Below are 22,844 nucleotides of genomic sequence, written 5' to 3'. Positions count from 1 at the left end.
ACGACTGTGCCAGTAATGGAAATGCATAACTGATACTTCATGAGAGGGAAATTAAATCAATACAGACGCACCACAGTGGTCTAAAGATATAGTTTGTGTATCTGCATACGATGATAACTCTTTGTATTATCATAAGCACTGAGCTGACGCATTTAGGGGAGACTTACTTTAACCACTACTGGGCTTAATCACAAGTAAGTCCAACACAAGCAACCCCTTAATAAAGAAAATGCTCAAATTAAGAATGTCAAGACTGTGGAGGTGACAAGTACTCTTCTCGTATTTCAGGATGAGATTCTGCCGAATCCTTACAACAGTGCTCTAAACTTGCATCATCCGGAAGAAATAGTCCATATTAATCTACTGTGGCTGCAGAAACATGTTCACACCACCTCGCCTCCTAGTCTTTATCGATTCTCTGTGAGTCTTAGGATACATATGATCTGTCATATGGAAACTCTATCCCACGTGCAATGTTCGCTCGGCTTCAAATGTCATGGAACAATGCTCACACTCTCCCATGATACAGCAAGAAGCAGCACATTTATTCAGAATGTTGGGAACTTATCATTAATTTTTTCAAACGATCATACATTTGAAACATATCAATGTCAATCTCACATTTAAAAAAAAACATGATATAATTGGGTATTTTCTCAGAATTGTTTAAGGGAAAGCTTAAATTTTGTCCATATTGATCACACCAAATAAATGGAGAGCCACTAAAGTACAGAGGTGGCAACATGTTATTTTCCAGCTGTTGAGAAGCTTTGAGAAGCTCTGTAATCTCCTCTGCAGCCCAGTGAGCCTCAGTCTTTTTTTTTTTTCTCCATGCGGAGACATGGATTGGAAAGCCACTGCTGTGCGAGTGACTGGTGTCCTGGCCCAGGGCTGCAGCAATGCATCACTCAACATTATCCAGGCACACACAGGGGAACCAAACTCTTAGCGCAGTCCTCAACCTAGGACACACAATCACATCTGAGAGGGCAAAGGTCCTACAGAGTTTTGGTTACCCTAACCCCATCTGGTGTTCAGCAGTGCAGCAAAACGATAATAGATAACAACCAGAACTGCCACTTGTAGGTGTAAAATCAGTTTTATTTCTCAATCAAGTGCATTAAAAGAGAAACTGAAACTGCACCTTTAAAAACGAACCATCACACTAAACTAAAGACAATTATTAATATTTCCCTCCCCTGCGGAGCGTTAATGAGAACACTGACCTGCTGATAAATTATGCTCTTAAATTTCCTGTAGATGCTGCGCTGCCTGCTGCTGCGGAAGCAGCGGGGCAGTAAGCAGTGAAGCGGTGAACCTCCTCCACCCCCACCCCCCACAACCCCCTCCCGCCCCCACCCTGACCAGCCTCGCAGCCCAGCAGCAGCCACAGGAGCCGCACACAGCAGCCCGTCTATGGGACACTGAGGACTTCATCTGGCATCCCCGGAGCGCCGGAGGCAGGACGTACACTGGTTTAAACGCTCGTCGTGTGTTTTTATCGGTTTGATTTTTCGAACTGTCGATCAGAGGAACTTTTTTCTTTCTTTCTTTCTTTCCTTCTTTTTTTTCTTAAATCGTGCTTTAATTGAGAAACTTTCCCCTATGGTTCGCGAATATGGGGTCAAGTTGTGGTTTCTCTCGGGGGGACATCGCTTCGCTGCAGCTGCTGCTGCTGTTTGGAGGTAAGGTTAATCATCAATTTTACCATTAAAGTCATAGGAAAAGGGTACACAGAAAATGATAAGGTGTGTGGGGGGAGGATTCTGCATTTGCACAAAAGTACGTTTTCAAATGTATTGTTGCTTCATTGAAAATAAGAAATATGTCTGTACACAAACTAATTCAAGAAATAACTCAATCCAAAAGAAAACCCTGTAGACTGCTGCCTCAGTCTCGTTAAAAGCATCTTTATCACCTTTTATATATTTTATATATGAAAACAGGAGAAACTTATTGTGTTTGCTTTTGGAGTTTTAGTTTTTATCCTGAAATTTGTGAAAAATCTCCTCAAACTGACCACAGAGCCAGTGGACTGGAGTCTGCAACCTGCTCGTGTGTAAAAGCTGGATTGCTTACCTAAAAGCATTTTGGAAGCTGATGGATTTTTAAGGTTCCTTTTCCGAGAAGTGCCTGAAATGGCACGAGCACAAAGCCAGCTCTGTTTCACCCAGCAGAACGTGATAGTTGCATTGTGCCACTGGTTGTTATGCCTGGTATGACCCTGGTCGAACGAGCACAGCCACATATCATAATATCATAATCCCATTCACAATCCCACAGCCCAACTGTACCAACACCGTCCTCGCATGCAGTCTATATTTAAAGTGTCTCTCATAGCTCACGACTGTGCAAATCTCAGTGTCCAGAAAGCATGTTGGATGTGACGCTTGGGCGGATTAGATGGGCCGTTGTGTGGAATTCCTCAGTTTGTTTTTTAAACTTAGAGCTGCTTTTTCACAGAGGTTACAGTCGAGACTTTTATCATGCGCGCAGAGTGGGTGAAACTGAGATTATCGCCGCGGTGTTAAGTGGTATTAAAATGTGGGAATAACGAGGTGCTTTGTGAATGAGTTACTGCTATTTTATGTCTGCAAAAGTGGCGGTGACAGATAGAGGAGAGGCCTGCGTAATCGCCCATGGGAGCAGTTTTGTGCAGTTTGCTAAAATAATTTATGACATTTTCAAGACATCTCGTAATGTTTTACTGTGATAGACGCTTTAGTTTTTTTTTTTTTGTTAGTGCACTGAGGCTGAGTGATGTAAACTCGCACACGCGCACAAAGCCTCACACGCGCCCGCAGCTCACCTCCACTTTGCTTTTCCCGTGTCGCCACTCAAGCGAGCTTTCCTCCTAAACATACAGTGGAGAGCACTGTCATTCTCCCGCACCAAGGCCGTACTTTTAATTAAATGGGTGCTGAAACCTACACCCCAACCTAAGTGTGGTGCCCATCACCTGCCCGCGCGCTGCAACAAAAGGACCTTCGCTCATTCAGAGAGGCGAGCTGCAGGCAGGTGTGCAGCAGCTGCTCCTATCTCTGGGCAAACACCGGCTGTTTGTTTTCTTTAGGAAAATATCGCCTGTTATACAAGAGCCCGCGGCTCTCCGACTGCAGGGCGGGCGTAAACTTTCCTCAACACGACACATCAGATTGATTTCACTGAGTAGGTTGATTGTGTCTCACTCATGGGTGTTCCGGCTGCTTATGTTACGAGCAAAACAGCCATTTTTCTGCATTAAAACTCCCCTTCAAGGTTCGAGTCGGTGCTCATTCGAAGCTGGATCGTGTTGGGGTTGCACTATTTGTGCAACGTTGCATCTCATTTGAATCTTCCTTTGGGATGCAAGTGATTTTTCCCTTGCAGTGGTATGCGTTTTCAAGGTTACCGATTAGTTTAGTGTTTCTTCCTGAGGTCATCAAACAAAGGAAATGGGCAATCAGTGCCCTCTATTAGAGAAATCAGCCTTTTTAAATGTGGCCATAACTCTGTGCTGTAGAAGTAAAGCAGTTCCAGACATATACAAGAGTAAATGAGAAGCTCGAGTGGCCGTGTACTTCTGCATGGGGAGACTTTAGAGCTGAATGTTTGGATGTAAACATTTTGAATGCATTAATTAGGCTAAGATTTGCATTTTTGTCCTTTGCCCTTAACTGAGTATCAAAAGAGTTGACTGGAACAGTCCTTGGATTTAATCCCATGAGTGCGGGTCTGTGTTCTTGAGCAGTCTCAATCGCTGAAGAAGGCCTGTTTGTCAAGATACACAAAATGTTTGAGTACACACTCACTGTTACATTTTGTGACCAAATCTGATAGAGGGCCGTACTGAAATGAACCAAATCTATTAACGGGCACTGCTATGTAATCCATCACTTCCACAAGAGGAGCCACAGATGTGTCCACATAAAAAGCATTGATCGGTTTATCTTCCTCCGTGACCTTGTTACTGTATCTTTGACCCTGTGTTGCCCTCTGACCTGTGAACCAAGTGGTAACCCTCAGCGGTGACCTCCTCCGCCCCAGAGAAGGCCTGCAGCCTCTTCAGCTGCTCCTCCTCCTCACTTCAGAACAATCTTTTTCATCAGCATCCTTTGCTTTTGAGAAGGACCAGGCCAATAAATCTCATTTGATACTTGCTGCTATTTGATTTAGCTCCTTATCACATTATATAATTCAGTAAAGCTTCTTTATTATGTTGCCTATGGATGCGGTATCAATCTTTTTCAATTTTACAGCCCTGCTGTCAGTATGTCTCCTTTAGTGTAATTGGAAAATATCATGATACAAGTTGTTCTTTTATGTTAAATTGTGTTAACAGCAGGGCTTGGCTTTGTACAATGTCATTTTTCTGTGATTGTCAAAGCTGCTGCTAGCAAAAAGAAATCTGAATACAGCAATCATTTTCACGCAGTGCAATTAAGTGTTAAGTTTAGTCCTTTAAAGTTTTTTCATACAATTTTTGTAAGAAATAAACGTTAATGAACAGCTATAAACAGGCTGTTTGTTACACATGCTCTGATGTACATCAGCACAAAAGCAACACTTTTCAGTTCTTTGACTTTACTGTTGAAGCTCCTGCCTTTGGCAACGTTTGCTCGTTTCATTTGTGACATTCAGTCAGAAGTAAATCTTCTGGATCAAGGCACCACCCAGTTCATAACTGTGTCCTTTGCTGAGAGTCTCACCCCTTCCAACTCTGGAGTTTTGCTTCTGCTGCTGTTGCATGGATGCTGTTCCTACCTGTCAAAGCTCTGTGTCTGATCCTCTAGTCAGTTCAGGGTCACACTTCCCTCTCATGCATGGGTAGAATCTAATTTGCTGTGGTGAAAGGACAAGAAGACATTGATTGAAACTTCGCCCCGGAGGCATTTAGTCTCCTGGTTTCACATGGGTTTTGACAAGTTGTTATCCAGTTGCCTCGCTGGGCACGCTGTGTTTGACCCATCACTTGCAATGATGAAAGAAACAAAGAACAAGCTCATCTCATTTGAATCCATGTGGTCAGCATGACACTGCAAAAATTTAAATACATGGAAGTAGTTTGATGAAAATCTCATATGCTGCAATTTCATTAAACGAATCAAACCATATTTTTCTTAAAATTAAAACCTCATTTCACAAAAACTTCTTTGCTTTTTGTTTCTGTTGATACGTGCACATCATTTGCCAGCCCTACCCTGGTACCCCCTCTGTTCAGTCCTTTGATTTACTGAATTAGATAAGCACAGTCATAACCACTGCGCCATCACGTCCCAGTGCAAACATCTCTAAAGCTGTCACTTTCAATTCTGCTGAAGGATCAGCACTCTAATGTCCCTCCTTTTGTTTCAACCTGTGATCAGCCATTCACTGTGAAACCTCATTTGACACAAGGCAAAAAGCTATCAGAGTCTAACAGTGACTACTCTCCTCAGCTTTGCCTTTTTTTTCTATATTTTCTTTATGTATTATAAGTTCAAGTAAGTCAGAGCAAATATGGTATAGAGCTCATGATGCAAAATAACTGTTGCACTGGAATGGTCCCATATTAAATACAACTTCTGTTTAACTCAGTTTGTATCACACTAACTCAACCGGCCTCTGAGACATGATTAAAATGCAAAATATGTAAATTACATAGCTGCATTTAGCAGTGCTAGCAAGGTAGCTCTGAGACAGCAGTGAATCCTAATAACTCAACCATCCTTCGACTTTCATTGAGCACGTTAATCAGGTTAAGATATTAATTTGTCTAATATACCACCGCTAATGTCTTATGATTAGTGCCTTCAGCATGAAATGATTAGGGATAATTGCTTTACTTCAAATCTGTGAAACATCCCGGTTTTAGCACTGCCATTACGTCCAATTTAGCGGCAATACAGATGCTACATGTGAAAAGAGTCTAACAGACCATAGACTTTTTGGTTGCGATGGCACAGACTTGTTATGTGGATACAGTTCACACAAAAAAAAAATCAAAATGTGGCGACAAAGGTTTTGTTTGTCACAGTGTAATTTACAATATTTACTGAAACCTGTGTTAACCCTACAGCACTAACCTTCTGTTTGAGTGTGTGAGTGTCAGCGAATCCGATGGGAGTTTTACTGCACTGTGAGGAGGACAGATAGTTTTATCATAGCAGTCTAATGGCTGCTGCATCAAACTCTGGAGCTCCATAACGTACCACATGTTAAATTTTTTGATGCCACAGTCATCCTCAGAGGAACCCCTAAACTGAATTTGCTCTTGCAGCTAACCCTTAGGGAGACGTTCTATTAGATTTCTTGATGACTGATGAACATGGATCATTGGATCTCAGCTCTTGTATTCTCCGAGGGCTAATTGGATTACATTACAAGGTAATTGATCATTATGTTATGGTATGCATCATGGTAAACTGAGTAATCTACCTGGAGCCTGACTGCCTCCTCCAAACTCAGATCAAATATCTTATTATGCTGATGAAAAGTTTGATGATCGTGTCATCATGACTGGAAATTACTTTTTTATTGTTTTGAGATTTAAAGCAACCCGGCCATGACAATACTGAATCCAGATTTTGAATCCCGTGTGATATGATGAGGCAATTGTGCGTAATGACACAGGAAACAGAGAGGGAGTGATTTCAAAACATTCTGATCAATAACAGCTTTCAGAAGTGGAATTATAGTTGAATGTGCAGCTTTTTAGGTAATTGAATCTCTGAAGAGAACCATTCCCATAACTGTTACATCTTTGGAAGTAGAGTAATTGTGATAGTTTTCAGAGTGATTATAATATTTATTGCGTATTTATCACCATGATGAGACTGCTCCTTAGCGTAACTGGCAACAGCTACTTTGTAATAAAGGACAAATTATTTGGAACGAGGATATCGATGGGCTAAATTGTGGAGCTGGCTGTGAAATCAAACCCATACAGAGAGAATATTTCTCTGACCGTGCAGGTGCAAGTGGACCATATTATTCTGCATGATGATCAGACACATGCAGCCATCAGCTTTTCCCCCGTTTCTGTCTCATCAGTGGAAAACAATCAGCATCACTGTTGATTAGTATAGCTATTGATTGGTCTGCTGCCAGATACGTTGCCTTTTACAATGGCCTGTTAGCAGGGACAGATGCAGCGCACATTGACCTTGGGCTCCAGTCTGCGAACAAGATTATGGAGGGAATGAACCAAACAGCAGCCGGAGAAGGGTCATTTTTTTCTGATCTGCCATGTTTTTGACAAGGATGCTCGCTAAGGATGTCTGACTCATGTATTGTGTCACTGAGACTCAGAGGTAGATACACAGAGGTAGATTAGCAACCCTGTGGGTTACTCCAGCCCATGAGCTCATAGCTGGTAAATCTATCAGCAGAGGCACGCATTGAGGTAATTGAGTTCCTGTCTTTGTCTGGGACGATGGAGAGGGCGTCCCACCCTATCAGCTCTGACTTCTCTGAGACACCCCATTGGTTCTGTGAGAGGCTGATTATGTGATGAGCTTTTGTCCTTTTTGTTATGGGAAGAAAGGAGACGAAATAGACATATACGCAGACATTCACAAACACACAGACGTTTGAGAAAAACCAAGGCATACAGCAATGACTGCAATCAATAACGATGAGCATGTGTGTATGGGTGTGTGACCGGGTTTTCCACGGTTTTGTTTTTAATGTTTTGCTGTGTCACATGAGTTCAATCTCCCTATCCACTCGGCAGTACATGATATCTATTGTAAACATAGATTGCTACAAGAGTCCTCCTGTTCAAACACCAGCTTTGTTTGCAAAATCACTTAATCTCGCTTTTGAAGAAATGATGCCGTATGTAGAAGCCCAGCATCAGTTTTATTGGTGATTAAAAGCTGTAAAACAGCTTTTTATGACAGTAATGTTTGCACGCTTTGATTCAAGACAGGCTGGAGCTGAATCAAAACAGCTCTGTGTCCAAATCTGAGAAGCCATTCTGATCTGTCACCAAATTTGATGCTGGAGCAAAACCTCTGCTGCAGATTCAATTTTTTTTTTCAAGTCATTATCCACACATAGCAGGTGAAATGTCATCACTGTCTGTGTTTATGTCATTCTTGCGCACCATTAAGGGAAAGTAATGACTCATGCTTTGGAAAATCATCATCATGGCTTCACAGACCAAAGATGCCATTTGCAAAGGGAGGCCTGCTCGATCCATCCAATTAATTAGTTTTGATATAAACTGCTTGCTTTCTGTTGGCTTCTGTCCTGGAAAGAAATTGAATTTTGAATTATATAAACAAATTGTGTTGCAGGGGGTCCAGCCACGGTGGCTTACAGCCAAGGCTTGCCTTGTGTGCGTGTCTTCACAAATGAGTCCAGCTTCCACCGGTTAGCATGTTGGATCCTCCAGTTTTATTTGTGGAGCTGCTGTCATCTGCTGCATTTGATTCATGACTTTGTGATGTGTTAAATTTCAATTGATTTAATACATTTGATTCATTTATTTAAAAGAGAGTTGAAGAGAAAATGATTGAAATGGTCTCAGAGTATCTAACAAAACCAGTACAGGCATTAGTCTTAGCTTTACTTATAATGTATTATGGTCATGATTGAGATCGTTTTGAGCCTGTAAGTATGATAACAGCTCCCTCTAATGGACATTTATAGTGCAGAAACAAAAAACTTGCACTCTGATAGCATCCCATGTAGACGTTGTATTATGTCCTGGCCATGCAAATAAGACATAACAGACAGTTATACTGACCTTTGATGAAATACATCTCTCCACATTTTTCATAGGGATTTTCATATATATATGAACATTTCTCACAAATAAAGACACAAAGAAACCTTGCCTATCTGTAAACAAGCGTGTGCTGCAGCCAGTACATCTTGTAAACATGAGCATGCAGTGTTTTTTTCCCCCGCAGGGCCGACAAACAAGCGGCTCCGTTGTTTGTTTTCGTCCCAGAAACACTTTTAATAAAAAGGTCTGCAGCCTCATTGAGTGTATCTCCATCCTTCAGGAAGGACGGCCACATTTTATCCATCAGTTCGGCCTCCTGTCATCTCAGCCCCGTAAAATTAAATCAATGCCTGAAACCAGAGCCGAGGCCTCAACTACACCAACAGAAATAGAAAATCTAGTTTTGCTGTCTGCTAATGACATTAGTGCGTTCCCTAAATGGTTGCCTACCATCGTCAAAGAGGAACATAACAAGGATATAATTACAGGAGGAACACATCTCCATTTTCCAGTAAAACACACAGCCTGCTATAGTGCTTTATGGATTACCCCACCACACACACACACACACACATGGGTCCCACACCCCCTCTGGCAGGTAATGATTCATTCAACAGCCCTATCATGTTATCCCTTGTAATTAAACTTCTCAAGGTGAACGCAAGGAGAATCGGAAACCACATGTTATTGACCACATGAGAAATTCATTATAAAAGCTGCATTAAGTGTCATTTGAACCTTCCTTTTAATTTCCGCTCAGGGGGAAATGAAACATGTATCAGGGCAGGGGGAAAAAAGGGGCCAATCATATTTCATGTATGTATTAATTTTCTTTCAGTGGTCGGATAGCATTGTCCGATGGTTGAACACCCAGACAGAGATTTCTGATGCCAGCAGTTGTCCCTCTCTGTCATAAGACAGGTTCTGAGCAGCAGTGTCAGGCCTTGTCAACAATGTGTTCCTTAAAGTGAATCAAGCAGGTTCTTATATATTTTACCTTATTAGCTGTTCTTAGACTTGTGGTTATTTCATGTCCTCTCTCTGCAGGAGTAACAGGGCTGTACTTCCCTCAGAAAGAGTACATTGAGACGGTGTACATTGGCCAGCCAGCAGGGACACCCATCGTCCAGGTCCACGCCATGCTGGACAGCGACTCTGAGCGGCCGCATTTCTACCTATGCAGGAGACGTCAAGTCTACAGCTCCTGGTTCCACATGGACGTCAGCACTGGGGTATTATTCTTGAACAAAACTCTGGAGGAGACAGACTTCACCTCACTGTGTGAGTTGTAAACAAGTCTTTTGAAACTAATTCATGGCCTCATTTCTTTGCCAGGTATATGCGTATGAGAGTAAATTCTTGGCATTCACGCTCTTTGCATACTAATAATGCTTCGGCTTTGTGTTCAGATCTCTTCCATCACCATGATAATGTAATTGAAAATGCTCACAGAGGAGCTAAGTCATCAAAAAAGAGCACTGTCTGAGATTAAAAATGCCTCTTGTTTTTGTTATGGCCACATGTCTCATCAGATCAAAATTCATGGCCTGTGAAGAAGTTGTTCCTACAGGCCATGGTTTTGAATAACTTCACCAAGAGGTCCCAGTGCATCATCGAAAGACCCGCTCACATCACTCTGGACTTTGTCAACGGCACTGTGCCGCGGTGTGCTGAGACAGATATGAAGGAACTTTGCTTCCCGCACAGAGATACCTCCAACCCCCACATCACAGAAAACAGGTTCCCTGGAGCCCTCCGGCAACTCCGGCGTCTCACAAGGCTCAACGTCTGCCCCAACTACACCATCTCGTACAATGTGGAATCAGGTGAGACACAGATGTTTTTATACTGAAAGAATACATAAGTATTCCTTAAATACAATGTTAAATTTTGATGCAATGAAATCCGCTATTGCTCATTTCAGGACATGACCACCAGTAAACTTTACATGAAATGCTGTGTAACATTTTACTGTTTTCCTCTCTGCTGGTGCAACTGTTTGCACTGTTTGTAGTTTAGCATTTTAGATAAGTATTTGGCATTATTCAAGTATTTCAAATTGTTCAGAAGAAAAATTCATACTTTGTCTTGCTCAGAATCCGACCCATACAGTCTGTGACTAAGCATATTAAAGCATTCGTACAGTATACGTACACACCTGACTTTTTGTTGCTGCTGTTGCCTGCAGATACCCCAGCACCTTTTGCTGTAAATGAAAACACCACAGAGCTGGTGGTGACCGCTCCGTTAGACCGGGAGGAAAGTGAATGCTACCGACTCTTGTTGGTTTGCACAGTCCGAACAGAAACCCGCATCACGAAAGTGGAAACTTCGCTGGATGTTTTTGTAGACGATGAGGATGATAATGCACCGTATGTGAACGGAACTGACACTGCAGATGTTGTCATCAGCTTCAATCGGACAAAGGTGGGAAGACCGATACCGGTGAAACTTATCTTTACATTACGACTCAAATGTCTCACTTTGATTTTTTGTTTTCAGGGTGGAACTTTTGGCACCTTGTTTGTCTTTGACAGGGATCTAACCACCATCTTTCCTAAAGACCAGATGCAAAATAGATATGTGGAGACTTTGCTCAACAGTGACACCTGGATAAAGGAAACATTTGACATAAAAGACACCTTTAATGAAAGGAGAGTTGCTCATGGAGGCATTCGAGAGTCTGTCCATGACTACCGTAAGTGGTCCAGAGGCCACAGAAAATGATTTTTTTCCTGAACAAATTAGTTAATGGTGAGACGTTGTTTTTACCAATCTTTCCTTTGTTTCAGAGCTCGTACTAAAGAGGAACCTGTACGTGACAGAGAATCGAAGCGTGTATCTGGACTATCTGGTCAACGACACCACTTATCCTGGTCTAGAGGGAACAGTGTTGTTGCACTTCAATGTCACCATCTTACCGGTCAACATCCTCTTCACCAACATCACACACATGTTCACAGTGTCACGCAGAGCTTCTGTTTATGCACAGGTACAGTACTCGTGAATACTTATACCACACTGACCTTTAACTTTCCGTTTAGCCCGCTGTTGTCTTAAACCAGTGTTTCTCAATTCCGGTCCTCGGGACCCACTGCCCTGCATGTTTTTTATGTTTCCCTCCTCCACCACACCTGATCCAAATGAATGGCTCCTTATCAGGCCACTGCAGAGCTTGATGACGAGCTGATCATTTGAATCAGGTGTGGTGGAGGAGGGAAACATGGAAAACATGCAGGACGGTGGGTCATGAGGACCGGAAATGAGAAACACTGTCTTAAATGATAGCTGTACATTTTTTAAAGTCATATTTGATAGTAAGGCGGGACAGGCGGTTTCTAATGCAATTCCAGTTAAAATGGAACAAGATGGGATCAAAACACGTGCACATTTCATCCTACTGCAAATACTGAAGTTATTTGTTAAAAGAAAACTTTTAGCCACAAAGACGCATGACATGCCAAATCCACGGCATGCAATCTTTTCCCATTAAGTCCATTCAGAGTAGAAAGTTCAGGGCATGTATCCAAGAGAATTCCTATTGGCAATGTTTTGTTATTCTTTTTATATAAAAAATTTATATTTTCCCCTCAGAAAAGTCAGTTGTTTGCCAGTGACAGGAACAGGGGGCAAAATCTTATAGTATTGCATATTCTACAGTTAAAGCAATGTTGAGTTTCGCTGAGGTATTCTAAGGCAACACTGGCCTCATATAAGCTTTTTCATTTTAAACTGAGACTATAAAACATTTTATACTTGAAAATGTAAGGCTCGTATGCATGTATAAACATCAATTCACACTGAGTGTGGTGTATAATATAAACCTACAAGATAAGCCTGATGACAATTTTGTGTATGATTTGCAAGGAGTAAAGTTACTTGAGGTTACTTTGAATTGAATTGCTTCAATTCAATGCTTTAATTCTGGATTAAATTTGTGCCCCAAATTAAGTATAAAGACACATCCTAAATGTTCTACATTTTTTATTTGAATCCATTGATTATATCGTCATTATCAAAGAGCCATTATTCTCCTTTTGGGGTTAATAATTCAAAATTGTACAAACGTTACACAAACGTTACACAATTTTAGTTATTTTTCTCATACAGTACACTGCTGCAGCACCTGTTTTCATCTTCTATCAATAACGTGCTATTTCAGCTGCTGTCACTTTAAGACCTGCCTTTCAAAATGCCCAGTCTCTTCCCTAGTCAACTTATAGCAGAGTGCTCGGCATCTTCTAATTTTTTTTGTTTTTCGGGCGTGCCACATTGCAGGCTTTATGCAAACATTTCATGAGGATGTAGCTAATTAGAAAGAAAAATCGGAACTGTGAGTACTTCAGCAAATGAAAAGCTGCGTTTTCTAAGGGACGTGATAACTCCCTTTTGCGTGGTATTAGGTCCCATTTATACCTTCGCAGAGGTATCCGTCATTTCTCCCACATTTACATGTTATTGTGTTTTGCTGCCACTTGGGGGGAGTCTTAGAATGAGGTATAGGCTGCTCTTGGTTATGTTGGTGCTACTGCTGGTGCTCTAGCTTTGCTCTTCTTTGGAAACGACTGAAGTCAATGTGTATAAAGTCTTAGCTTTGCTTCGTGGTGGAGCAAAACTAAATGTTTAATAATGAAAATTGTCCAGTTCAGCAGCTGTCTGTGCTTTCCACTTGTGCATCTTTTCTATTTGTGGTTTTTGCCAATTTCTCCTTTTTTAAAATTAAACAGTCCACAAGGATAATTGCATTATGACAGCCTACCCCAATTACCAAAGGTAATACTAGAAATTTTGCTCTTTGGGCGCCCTAAAGTTGTGGGATATAACACCTCTGTCATAAAAACAAATCTCTGTGTGAGCCCTGCAGATCCACAGCCATACCCATAAATTTTTTTGCCATGTTGTCATGGTCACAAAGATGCCATCAAAAGACCACAAAAATGTCAAGTGACATAAAGCAAAACAGCAGGGTGTGGGGCTAGAAGCCAAAATCGTGAATTGCGGTCTGGGTGCTCTTGGTCTGTTTCGGGCCTGTGACTGTGCATGACAAAAGTCAATGTGCTTAAGAATTAGTTGAAAACATAGTTTTAAGGTTCACAAACATCTCTGATGTTGCTTTAACTAACTAACTGTCTACGTCTTGGTCCATTTCTCATCAGGTTGGCAGAATCTGTGTGGAAAACTGCCTGCTGTTTGATGGCTTCAGTGTCACGTACCAGCTTGAGGTGCCAGATAAAAACATTTCTGCTGACTTGATGTCCTGCTATGCTGCCATAAGCATCACTCAGGCCGAAGATGGGATCTGGGGACTGCTGTATGTGAATGACTATGAGGCATTGCGCAAACCTGAGTGCCAGGACCTGCAGTACCTTGTTGTAGCTCAGGAGGGATACACACAACTGGAGGCCAGCACTCTGATCCACATTGTACTAGATGGCGAAGGTAAAACCATATTTTAAAAGAAAGATGATTTAGTTCTTTCCATGATAATTTAAACTGTGCTTTTCTACATTAATAAACATAAATTAGTTTAGTTACCATGTGCTGCTCTTAAGCAAATGACTTGAGTTTTCCTTCATAACTAATTCCCACTAAGCACATGTGCAGACACTTTTCTTCCCCTCTCCCAAATGCCGTTTAGAAATTTAATTACATATGCCTTTGGCTCTGTTATATGTAGCACTCAAAGCCAGCCAGGACAGCCAGCAGTTCCTGTCCTGTGCAGAAAACAGACAACGAGGAGAGTGTGAGTCTGCGGTAGGCCTGGGAGCGACAACAGGGAGATGCCAGTGGAGACAAGGCACTGGCAAAGGTACAATTTAATCAATAAAAACTTTAAAACAAGTCAAAGCTTCATAATCATGTAACATTTTCACATCACCTTGGCCTTGGAATAATCCACCAGAACCAAATGAGAACATGTTTATCTCATATCCTGGCCCATATCCTGCATGTGTGTCCTTTTCAGCTGCAAGAGGGTAAAAATGTGATTTTAATTTGATCGGGAACAAATCCTAAAAACATCGTGCCATTGCCAAAAAATATTGGAATGTTTTTTAATTAAAACTGGAAAGTTTCAAGGCAAAAATTTGAAATGTGTTTTCAACTGTGAAATACTTTTGGTTTCTCTTGTTTTTTTGAGTGAAGTTTTTTTCCCCCTCATTTGTGTTCAAATTCCAGGAATATCTGAAAGTTACTCCACATGCTCCCCTGACTTGCAAACATGTCCAGATAGCTTTTGTGATGCAGTGGAAAGTAAAGATAAGTCAATATGTCCCCAAGACTGCACAAGTAAGAAGCAGATGCTTTGCTTTTTTTTAAACACTTACACATGAAATATAAGACAATCAAGCATTATGGAGACTATGTTCACGTTTCATCTGTTTCTGCAGAGGAACCTGTAACTGGAGGATATGAAAGAGGCCTGAGTGGGTTCGGCATTAAGGCCTGCCATGGAACCTGTTACTGCTTCACTGATAAATGCGTCTGCGAGAAGCTAGATATTGAAGGTGAGTTGTCATAAATCTTAAAACACTGTGTGACATACCATCTCTGCAAAGTTCTATGTCATTCTGTCTTAATAATGAAACAGAAGTGCTTGAAATAGCAGTCACAGTTCAACGTTCTCTTCTCCAGAGGTGATATGTGATGACATGTGTAAGACCATCATCGCCACAGCTCTGCTCCTCTCCTTCATTGTGTCCATCCTCCTGTCCTCATACTTCATCCACCGGTACCACAAGAACTCACCCAAGCCGCCAATAGCGTCAGCTGAGATGACTTTCCGCCGACCAGCACAGGCCTATCCCATTAGCTTTCCAGCTAATAATTTACGCCGGGGCTCCCAGGAATCCATTGAGACAGACACCTTTAAAATACCTGTAAGATTCACTCAGTCTGTCACATGCTTTTATCCTCTTTGTACTGTATGTTGGATCCTTTTAGAGGTCAAATGTCATTATCTTGTTTCAACAGGAGGATCCAAAGTGGGAGTTTCCTCGTAAAAACCTTGTACTTGGCAAGACTTTAGGAGAAGGAGAGTTTGGGAAGGTTGTCAAGGCAACGGCATTCAGGCTGAAAGGAAAAGCTGGTTACACCACTGTGGCTGTGAAAATGCTTAAAGGTAAAACTATCCTCGCAAAGGCCAGACAAGCCTGGAAGTGCCTTTGATATATGAGGTGTTCCTTCGTCATTACAATCCACTGCTTTCCTCTGTAACAGAAAACGCTTCACACAGTGAGCTGCGCGACCTTCTCTCAGAATTTACTCTGCTGAAGCAAGTCAATCACCCACATGTCATAAAGATGTATGGAGCATGCAGCCAGGATGGTAAGACCTCAGTCCTCCTGGCAATCTCTGTTACAGCATGTGTGTTTCCCACTTAGCCTCAGTGCTGCATTTCTCTCAATAGGTCCATTGTATCTCATCGTTGAGTACGCCAAGTATGGGTCACTCCGTAATTTCCTGCGAGAGAGCCGGAAAGTTGGCCCGAGCTACATGGGCAGGGATGCAAACCGAAACTCCAGCTACCTAGAGAACCCAGATGACAGGGCATTGACCATGGGAGACCTGATCTCCTTTGCGTGGCAGATATCCAGAGGCATGCAATATCTGGCAGAAATGAAGGTATTTATCAAACTACTCATGAAGAAATTTTATGGTGAATGTTAATGCGTGTTTGCTGCTTAGACTTTGCAGTTGAAATATCTGAAACGGTTAGCAGAGTTAAACACAAATGGCTATTAAAAAGGGCAGAAGTGTCAACATAAATGTAATTACCTAATGAGTGAAGCTGAAAAATTCTCTGAAATTAAAGTGCTGAAGGTATTGGATGCTTTTGTTGAAATTTGTACATTTATAAGGAGTTATGAGAGAGATGTTTTGGTGAAAATAGCTTCAATTTAAGCTGAACTGGAGGCTCTACAGAAAAAAGTTTAAATTGTTTTGTTGTGTGAGAATTCCGAGGGAGTTTAAATGAGCCTGTTGGTCCAACAGCTTGTACACAGGGACCTTGCTGCACGGAATGTCCTCGTAGCTGAAGGACGGAAAATGAAGATCTCTGACTTTGGCCTTTCAAGAGATGTTTATGAGGAGGACTCATATGTTAAGAGGAGCAAGGTAAAGAGAAAAGTACAATTTTGCTGGATTATAAACAGCCTGTGACATTAAAAACCTAACAAGGTCTTTTCTTCTTCACCAGGGCCGTATACCTGTAAAGTGGATGGCAATAGAGTCCTTGTTCGATCACATTTACACAACACAAAGTGACGTGTGAGTATGAGTTCCTAATCTGAAGGGAACAGTGTAGCATTTTGGAGCATACAGTAATGCAATTTCTTGCACCAAGTTAGCAACAGTTATAAGATAAAGACTTTAAATATGGAGAAACAAGTAGTCTCACTCTGTCCAAAGGTGAATCAAAGAAACTTACTCACCAGCACCTCTTGAGCTCACAAATGAACACATTTTATCTTGTTTCTGAATACCATATTTATCAGAATTAGTTTAAAAAAATGTGCCAATGAAACCAATAAATTAAGCTAATATAGTTAAAGAAATGAGTATGTGCATATTTTTTACATATTTTTCAGGAACTAAGGACTAAGTCTTTTCTCTGGTTTCCATTGCAGAAACCAAGTGCTAAAAAAAGCACAAGGGGAGATATTTTTTCCCCCAAAATGGCTGATGGCAGTACTTTTAGATAAACTTCCAACAAAAGTACCCGCCAACACTTTTTTTTTTATTGCAGCTGCACTGTATTTCCTACTTTCACTTTTCTGTGACTATGTAGTGTACTCAATCCTGCAGCTCTGACACATCAGCAAGGACAGACTTTATTTATTTCTTCAACAGGGTACATTTGTCAGATTGCCCGCATACTTCTAACCTTAGTGGAAATACAGTAACCCAGCTCTGAGGCAAAGCTCTCCAGGCGCTAAAGAAATAGATACCGTTGGTTGAAATGCAGCTAAAGTATTTATTTAGAAGTTGTATATGTCCAAGAGAACTTAATTTCATAACTAACAAACATTTCATGACAAACATTTGTACAGCAATGTATCAAAAGACTGAGAAAGACAAGAAAAGTTAGATGGCTCGCTTGTTCTGTTTTAGCAGCTATTGCTGCAACAGAGATTTGACCTTACAACAGAGATGTTGTATAGCTATAACAACTCTTAGAGAATGCGTATAAGAACTGAATCATATACAACCGGAATAATGTCACATTGCTATTATATCAGAGAATTAATGAAGTGAGACATGTTGAACAGGAAAATCTGAATTGAGGAACTGGTTTCTGTGTCCATATAAATCCCTAAAAATATTCCTATTTGAGTCACGTCACCCATGTAATGTGAACTATTCTAACTAAACCATCAGCACCAGTGGAACTGATCATCCCTGGTACTGCTTCTGCTTTCTCTGACTGACTTAGAAAGATCCTTTCAACTGAATACAGAAGATATAATATATATATAAATATTCTTTTTAAAATTCATTTCAGGACCATATTTCACAGTCGTATTTATTCAGTTGGCATGCATTATTTGTTAAAGAAGTTATTTTTGTGATCATGATCAAATGGGACAAAAAACAAGAATGTGTCACAGGGGGAAGCTATCTTTTAACATTAACAAAATAGTTCCCACAACAACCTCTTTCTGAAACCACAAAGTATTTCAGTGTTTCAAGATAAGTGACAAAACGTTACACAGTGAGCTTCACACATGCTGATATGGGGTTTTTGGTACTTTCCAACAGAGTTAGGTTAGCTCTTCTGCTCTGTTTCGCATTATCATGCTTAGCTCAGCCCTTTCTGGCTAGTTCATCAGACATATTCTAGACATGTTTTGATTTTCCCCTGCAGCTCTGGGCAATAAAGCAGAGTTCCAAAATATGTGAGTTTACTGAAGCGTTACTTTCTTCCAGCTGGTCCTTTGGTGTGTTGTTGTGGGAGATAGTGACACTGGGAGGAAATCCATACCCAGGTATCGCTCCTGAACGTCTATTTAACCTCCTCAAGACGGGTTACAGGATGGAGAGACCAGAAAACTGCTCTGAGGAAATGTGAGCTCTACTTTTTTACTCCATCATGCCCTCTCAGGCATCACCTCATTTCTATTGAGAGTCATACCTTCTCTGCACCATATGAAGAAAATTATTCTATGCGGAGGATTAAATGAAACCAACAGTGAAACTTTTTCCTCTTTAGGTATAACCTCATGCTACGATGCTGGAAACAAGAACCAGACAAGAGGCCAACATTCTCAGACATCAGCAAAGAACTGGAAAAGATGATGGTGAAGAGTCGGGTATGGTGAAGCTTTAAAATACATTATCATAAAGAGGTGAGGGGCAGCTTTAAATCAGGCTCTTTCCACAGAGTACTCGAGCAATGTTGACCAAATGTCAATGATATACATCACTGAGATCTGACAGAGAAGTTTTTTTTTTTTAGCTTGTTACTCCTCTCAGATTTGCAGCTGGCCCTCAATCATTTCTACTTCAGATCCACACACACATTCTGTGCTCTCCTATGTGAGCTTTCCCTCTTCCCAAACACTTCAGATACTATAATTAGAGTTGGAGAAGCGATCCTAAAATGTGGCCTTGGGTCGTGTAATAACAGATCAGAACCATCAGGCTTCTGCTCTTGGAAGTGAAGCTAAATATAGAGCATTTAAGGAGACAGGAATGCAGGCATCTCTGAATACAGCTGCCCGTTTCTCAGTGTTGTCAAACATAGTTAGTGGGAAAGTCACAGGTTGTAATAAAGCAAAAGTATTTGGACTGGTGTTTGCAGGATCTGACAGTCAGTGCATGTGCTTGACCTTTAGCATGAGCACACTTAGCCTTAGCGTGCCACCGTTCCTTTGCTCCATAATCAGCCTAATCACACCCTCATCTGCTCTTGCCAGGATTACCTTGACCTGGCGGCGTCCACCCCGGCTGATGCCCTGCTGTATGACGACGCCCTCTCTGAAGAGGACACACCACTAGTGGACTGTAATAACGCCCCTCTCCCTCGAACCCTCCCCTCCACATGGATTGAAAACAAGCTCTATGGTAGAATCTCCCATGCATTTACTCGATTTTAGAAACAGGACACACAACACAAGCTCTCTTTTTTGGCAAGCTGTGATTGGCTTTTCCGTAGTCAAGTGTGTGTGACTGTGATCTAGGCATGCCTTTTGCTGTTTAATGCTGACATATCTCCCATTTCATCGTAAATGAGAGGCTCAGTGAAAAAAAAGATCTTGTGTCTTGACTTTTTTTTGTTTTGTTTTCTGGTTTTATTTGGACCTGCTTCTAATGTACATGAATGCTGACCAAAAATGCTACATTTGTAAATATTGACTATATATATATATATATTCCCTTCACTCTTATTTATACACCATAACTCATATTCATACGTCATCTGCATTTAATTTGTAAATAGCTCATTTTTCTCACTCCATTCCATTTCGGTTGCCATCGTTTCATTATTTGTTTGCACTGGAGGAAACCGTTTGTAACATTTGAAACAGGTCCACACTGATTCAGTCATTCATTGTGGTTTGAAGTCCAGATTGTCTTAAATGTCCTGATTTTCTTATGTGTATTAGTGATAAATCTATTTTGCTGACACAATGCTGATCAGAGGAACAGTAAGGCTTTTGAATGCAACTCTCAGGTGAAAATCATTAAAGGTAAATAAAAAGCATATTGGAAGAGGCACTTGCATTAGAATTTCTCAAGTGACTGGAGGGCAGCCCTTGTTAAAATTTAAGTGCACGATTAAGATCGTAGCCTTGATGCATTGTGAAAAATCCAGTAAATAATTAATCTTGTTGTGCAGAGCCATAACTTTGAACCTCCCAAAGTCAAATCGGGGCTTGCTTCAAAGACAGACACTGCAGAATTTGATTTGAGAGCCTTACTGTCGGCACGCTGTTTACCTTTCACTGAGTGCAGAAAAATGATTTGTTCTCGTTTTTAGGCATGTCATACCCCAACTGGCCTGAGACGAGCCCGGTACCGCTCAACAGACATGATGCCACTAATCCAGTCTTTACAAGATATGCCAATGATAGTGTTTATGCAAACTGGATGGCTTTGCCTTCACCCGCAAAAGCTGTGGACAAGCTTGATAGTTAAAGACAAAGTAACACTGTAGAAAAGATGACTAATTGGTAGATGTATATATTTCTGTAAGACTGTACATAAACAATCTGATGCTAAAGTTGGTTCCCTTTTATTTCTGTTGCACGGGTATTCAAGTTTTACTGGGGTCTCTTTGCTGCAAAACTGTCATGATCAACGATGACCATGTTCCGTTCAGCTCTTCACTATGTTAATTATTACCTCACAGGTCATGTTGGCCAAGATGTATCACTGCATGACTGTTGTACCAGATTGTATGTCAGTGTCAATGTCTTTTAAGTGCCTGTGCCGCTTCTACAATAGCCTCCAACTGTCAGTGTGCAGCCACGCCAGATGTTGTTCCAGCCCGGGAATGAAAGGGGACGTCTTTACCATCACCGGTTGTAGAAAGCTGGGATTGAGTGGACAAAAGTGAAACGCTGAACTGGTTCAGAAAATGTAAAGTTTCTACTTAGGAGGACTGTGATCCTCAAAATGTCAAAGACCCGTTTTTATGTTTCTCCCACGAGACGATTCAAAGCTGCCAAAGAAATGCAAACACGTTCCATGAACTGTTGTCTTATTTTTGCTCGTGTTTATCAGTTTATTATGTTTTTTTTTAACCTTATAAATATCATCTAGTGAGCGCTACTCCACTGATAGGACCAGAAGGGACAATGTAGATTGTGACCATGTCCTGTGTCAGATGACAGTTTCACATTTCCATTCATTGTAATGATTATGTAAACCAATGGGTGTTATTGCTGTTACGTTTTTATTTGATTATGTTCCAATTAATAATAAACACTGAAAATGTGCAGTTTGTGTGTTTACTTCATGCCTTTCAAACAACATAGTGGCCACCACTGTACTTTTTGTTCTTTTAAAAACACAGATTACAGCACACAAATCACACAAATGACTCACAGGCAGAAGAAAGTTTTCATTCTCGTGCTTTCCGGACATAATGAAAATCATCCGGTCCTTACCAGGTCACAGAATTAGCTAATACGGACCTCGGATAAATAAAAGTACATCACACATTACACTAGCATTTTTTTTATTGAGCAATAGCTAAACTGAAATACAGAGGTGCTGTCTGAAAAACTAAGTAGACCCCATGGTTTAGTAAGTCGCTGAACCAGGTTTAGCAGCACTATCTTGAAGTAATCGTTTGCCTTGCAGTGTCATCAGTCTCACATCTGTGGAGGAATTTGGCCCACTCTTCTTTCGAATGTAGCTTCCGTTCACTGAGGTTTGCAGACATTCACTGATGCACAGCATTTCACTCAGGTTGAGGTCTGGACTTTGACTGGACCATTGCAACACCCTGATTCTGTTATTCACATACATTTTTCAGACATTCTGTTGCAGATTTGCTGCTTTGTTTGGGATCACTGCCCTGTTGTGTGATCTATTTTCAGCCAAGCTTTATATGTCGGGCAGATGGCCTCACATTTGACTCTAGAATACTTCTGTATAAAGAGGAGTTTGTGGTCGACTCAGTTACCGCAAGGAAAATGTCAATTCCCCTTGGCATTGTGTTAGCACACACCTGGTATGCTCCATACCAACAAACTTCCAAAATGTCTGCTTTCATTTATGTGCTCACACTTACAGATGATCTGCTATTCAAGTACATATGGATGGCAGAGCTTAGCTGTTGCTTATGTGTTTGATTTTTACAGAATTATGGTAGTTTGGGCATTTTTGTTCTATTTACTTGATTTTAAGACCTGGTAAGGATCAGATTTTTTTTTTTTACAGAAAAAACCTTAGAATTGAAAGAAGGTGAACTTTGTTCTTCATGGATATCTCTATAAGAAGTCTTTTCTGATCTCTTCCATTGACAGAATTTTGACAGCTCCCTGTCAAGTTGATTTTGAAAAAGAATAGAAAAAGCTATCGTTTGCAAACATCCACTGATTCCCTTGTGACTGAAACACTTTACCAGGATAAGAAAATGATAAGACAAGAAAATAAGACACCAGGAAATATGATTAAAGTATCATAATGTGATGTGCAG

General features: G+C 41.0%; 1 protein-coding gene across 1 annotated transcript; it reads left to right on the top strand.

Annotated features, from left to right (window-relative positions):
* Nucleotides 1-1,360: 1,360 nt before the first annotated feature.
* Nucleotides 1,361-21,636, top strand: ret (ret proto-oncogene receptor tyrosine kinase). The gene is made up of 20 exons (XM_072391376.1): nucleotides 1,361-1,685; nucleotides 9,743-9,976; nucleotides 10,228-10,521; nucleotides 10,884-11,122; nucleotides 11,198-11,393; nucleotides 11,488-11,687; nucleotides 13,852-14,134; nucleotides 14,373-14,504; nucleotides 14,873-14,983; nucleotides 15,085-15,201; nucleotides 15,329-15,573; nucleotides 15,668-15,815; nucleotides 15,914-16,021; nucleotides 16,104-16,318; nucleotides 16,688-16,810; nucleotides 16,893-16,963; nucleotides 18,623-18,760; nucleotides 18,906-19,005; nucleotides 19,612-19,759; nucleotides 20,676-21,636. Exons 1-20 carry the CDS (start codon nucleotides 1,619-1,621, stop codon nucleotides 20,831-20,833), a joined length of 3,327 nt encoding a protein of 1,108 aa, XP_072247477.1. The 5' UTR covers nucleotides 1,361-1,618; the 3' UTR covers nucleotides 20,834-21,636.
* The last annotated feature ends 1,208 nt before the right edge of the window (nucleotides 21,637-22,844 follow it).

This window comes from Leuresthes tenuis, unplaced genomic scaffold (genome assembly GCF_036924035.1).
Source record: "Leuresthes tenuis unplaced genomic scaffold, fLeuTen1.0.hap1 SCAF_8, whole genome shotgun sequence".
NCBI classification, from domain to species: Eukaryota; Metazoa; Chordata; class Actinopteri; order Atheriniformes; family Atherinopsidae; genus Leuresthes; species Leuresthes tenuis.
Note: the sequence above shows the minus strand (reverse complement) of the source record. Positions and strands in the feature narration are given on the sequence as shown.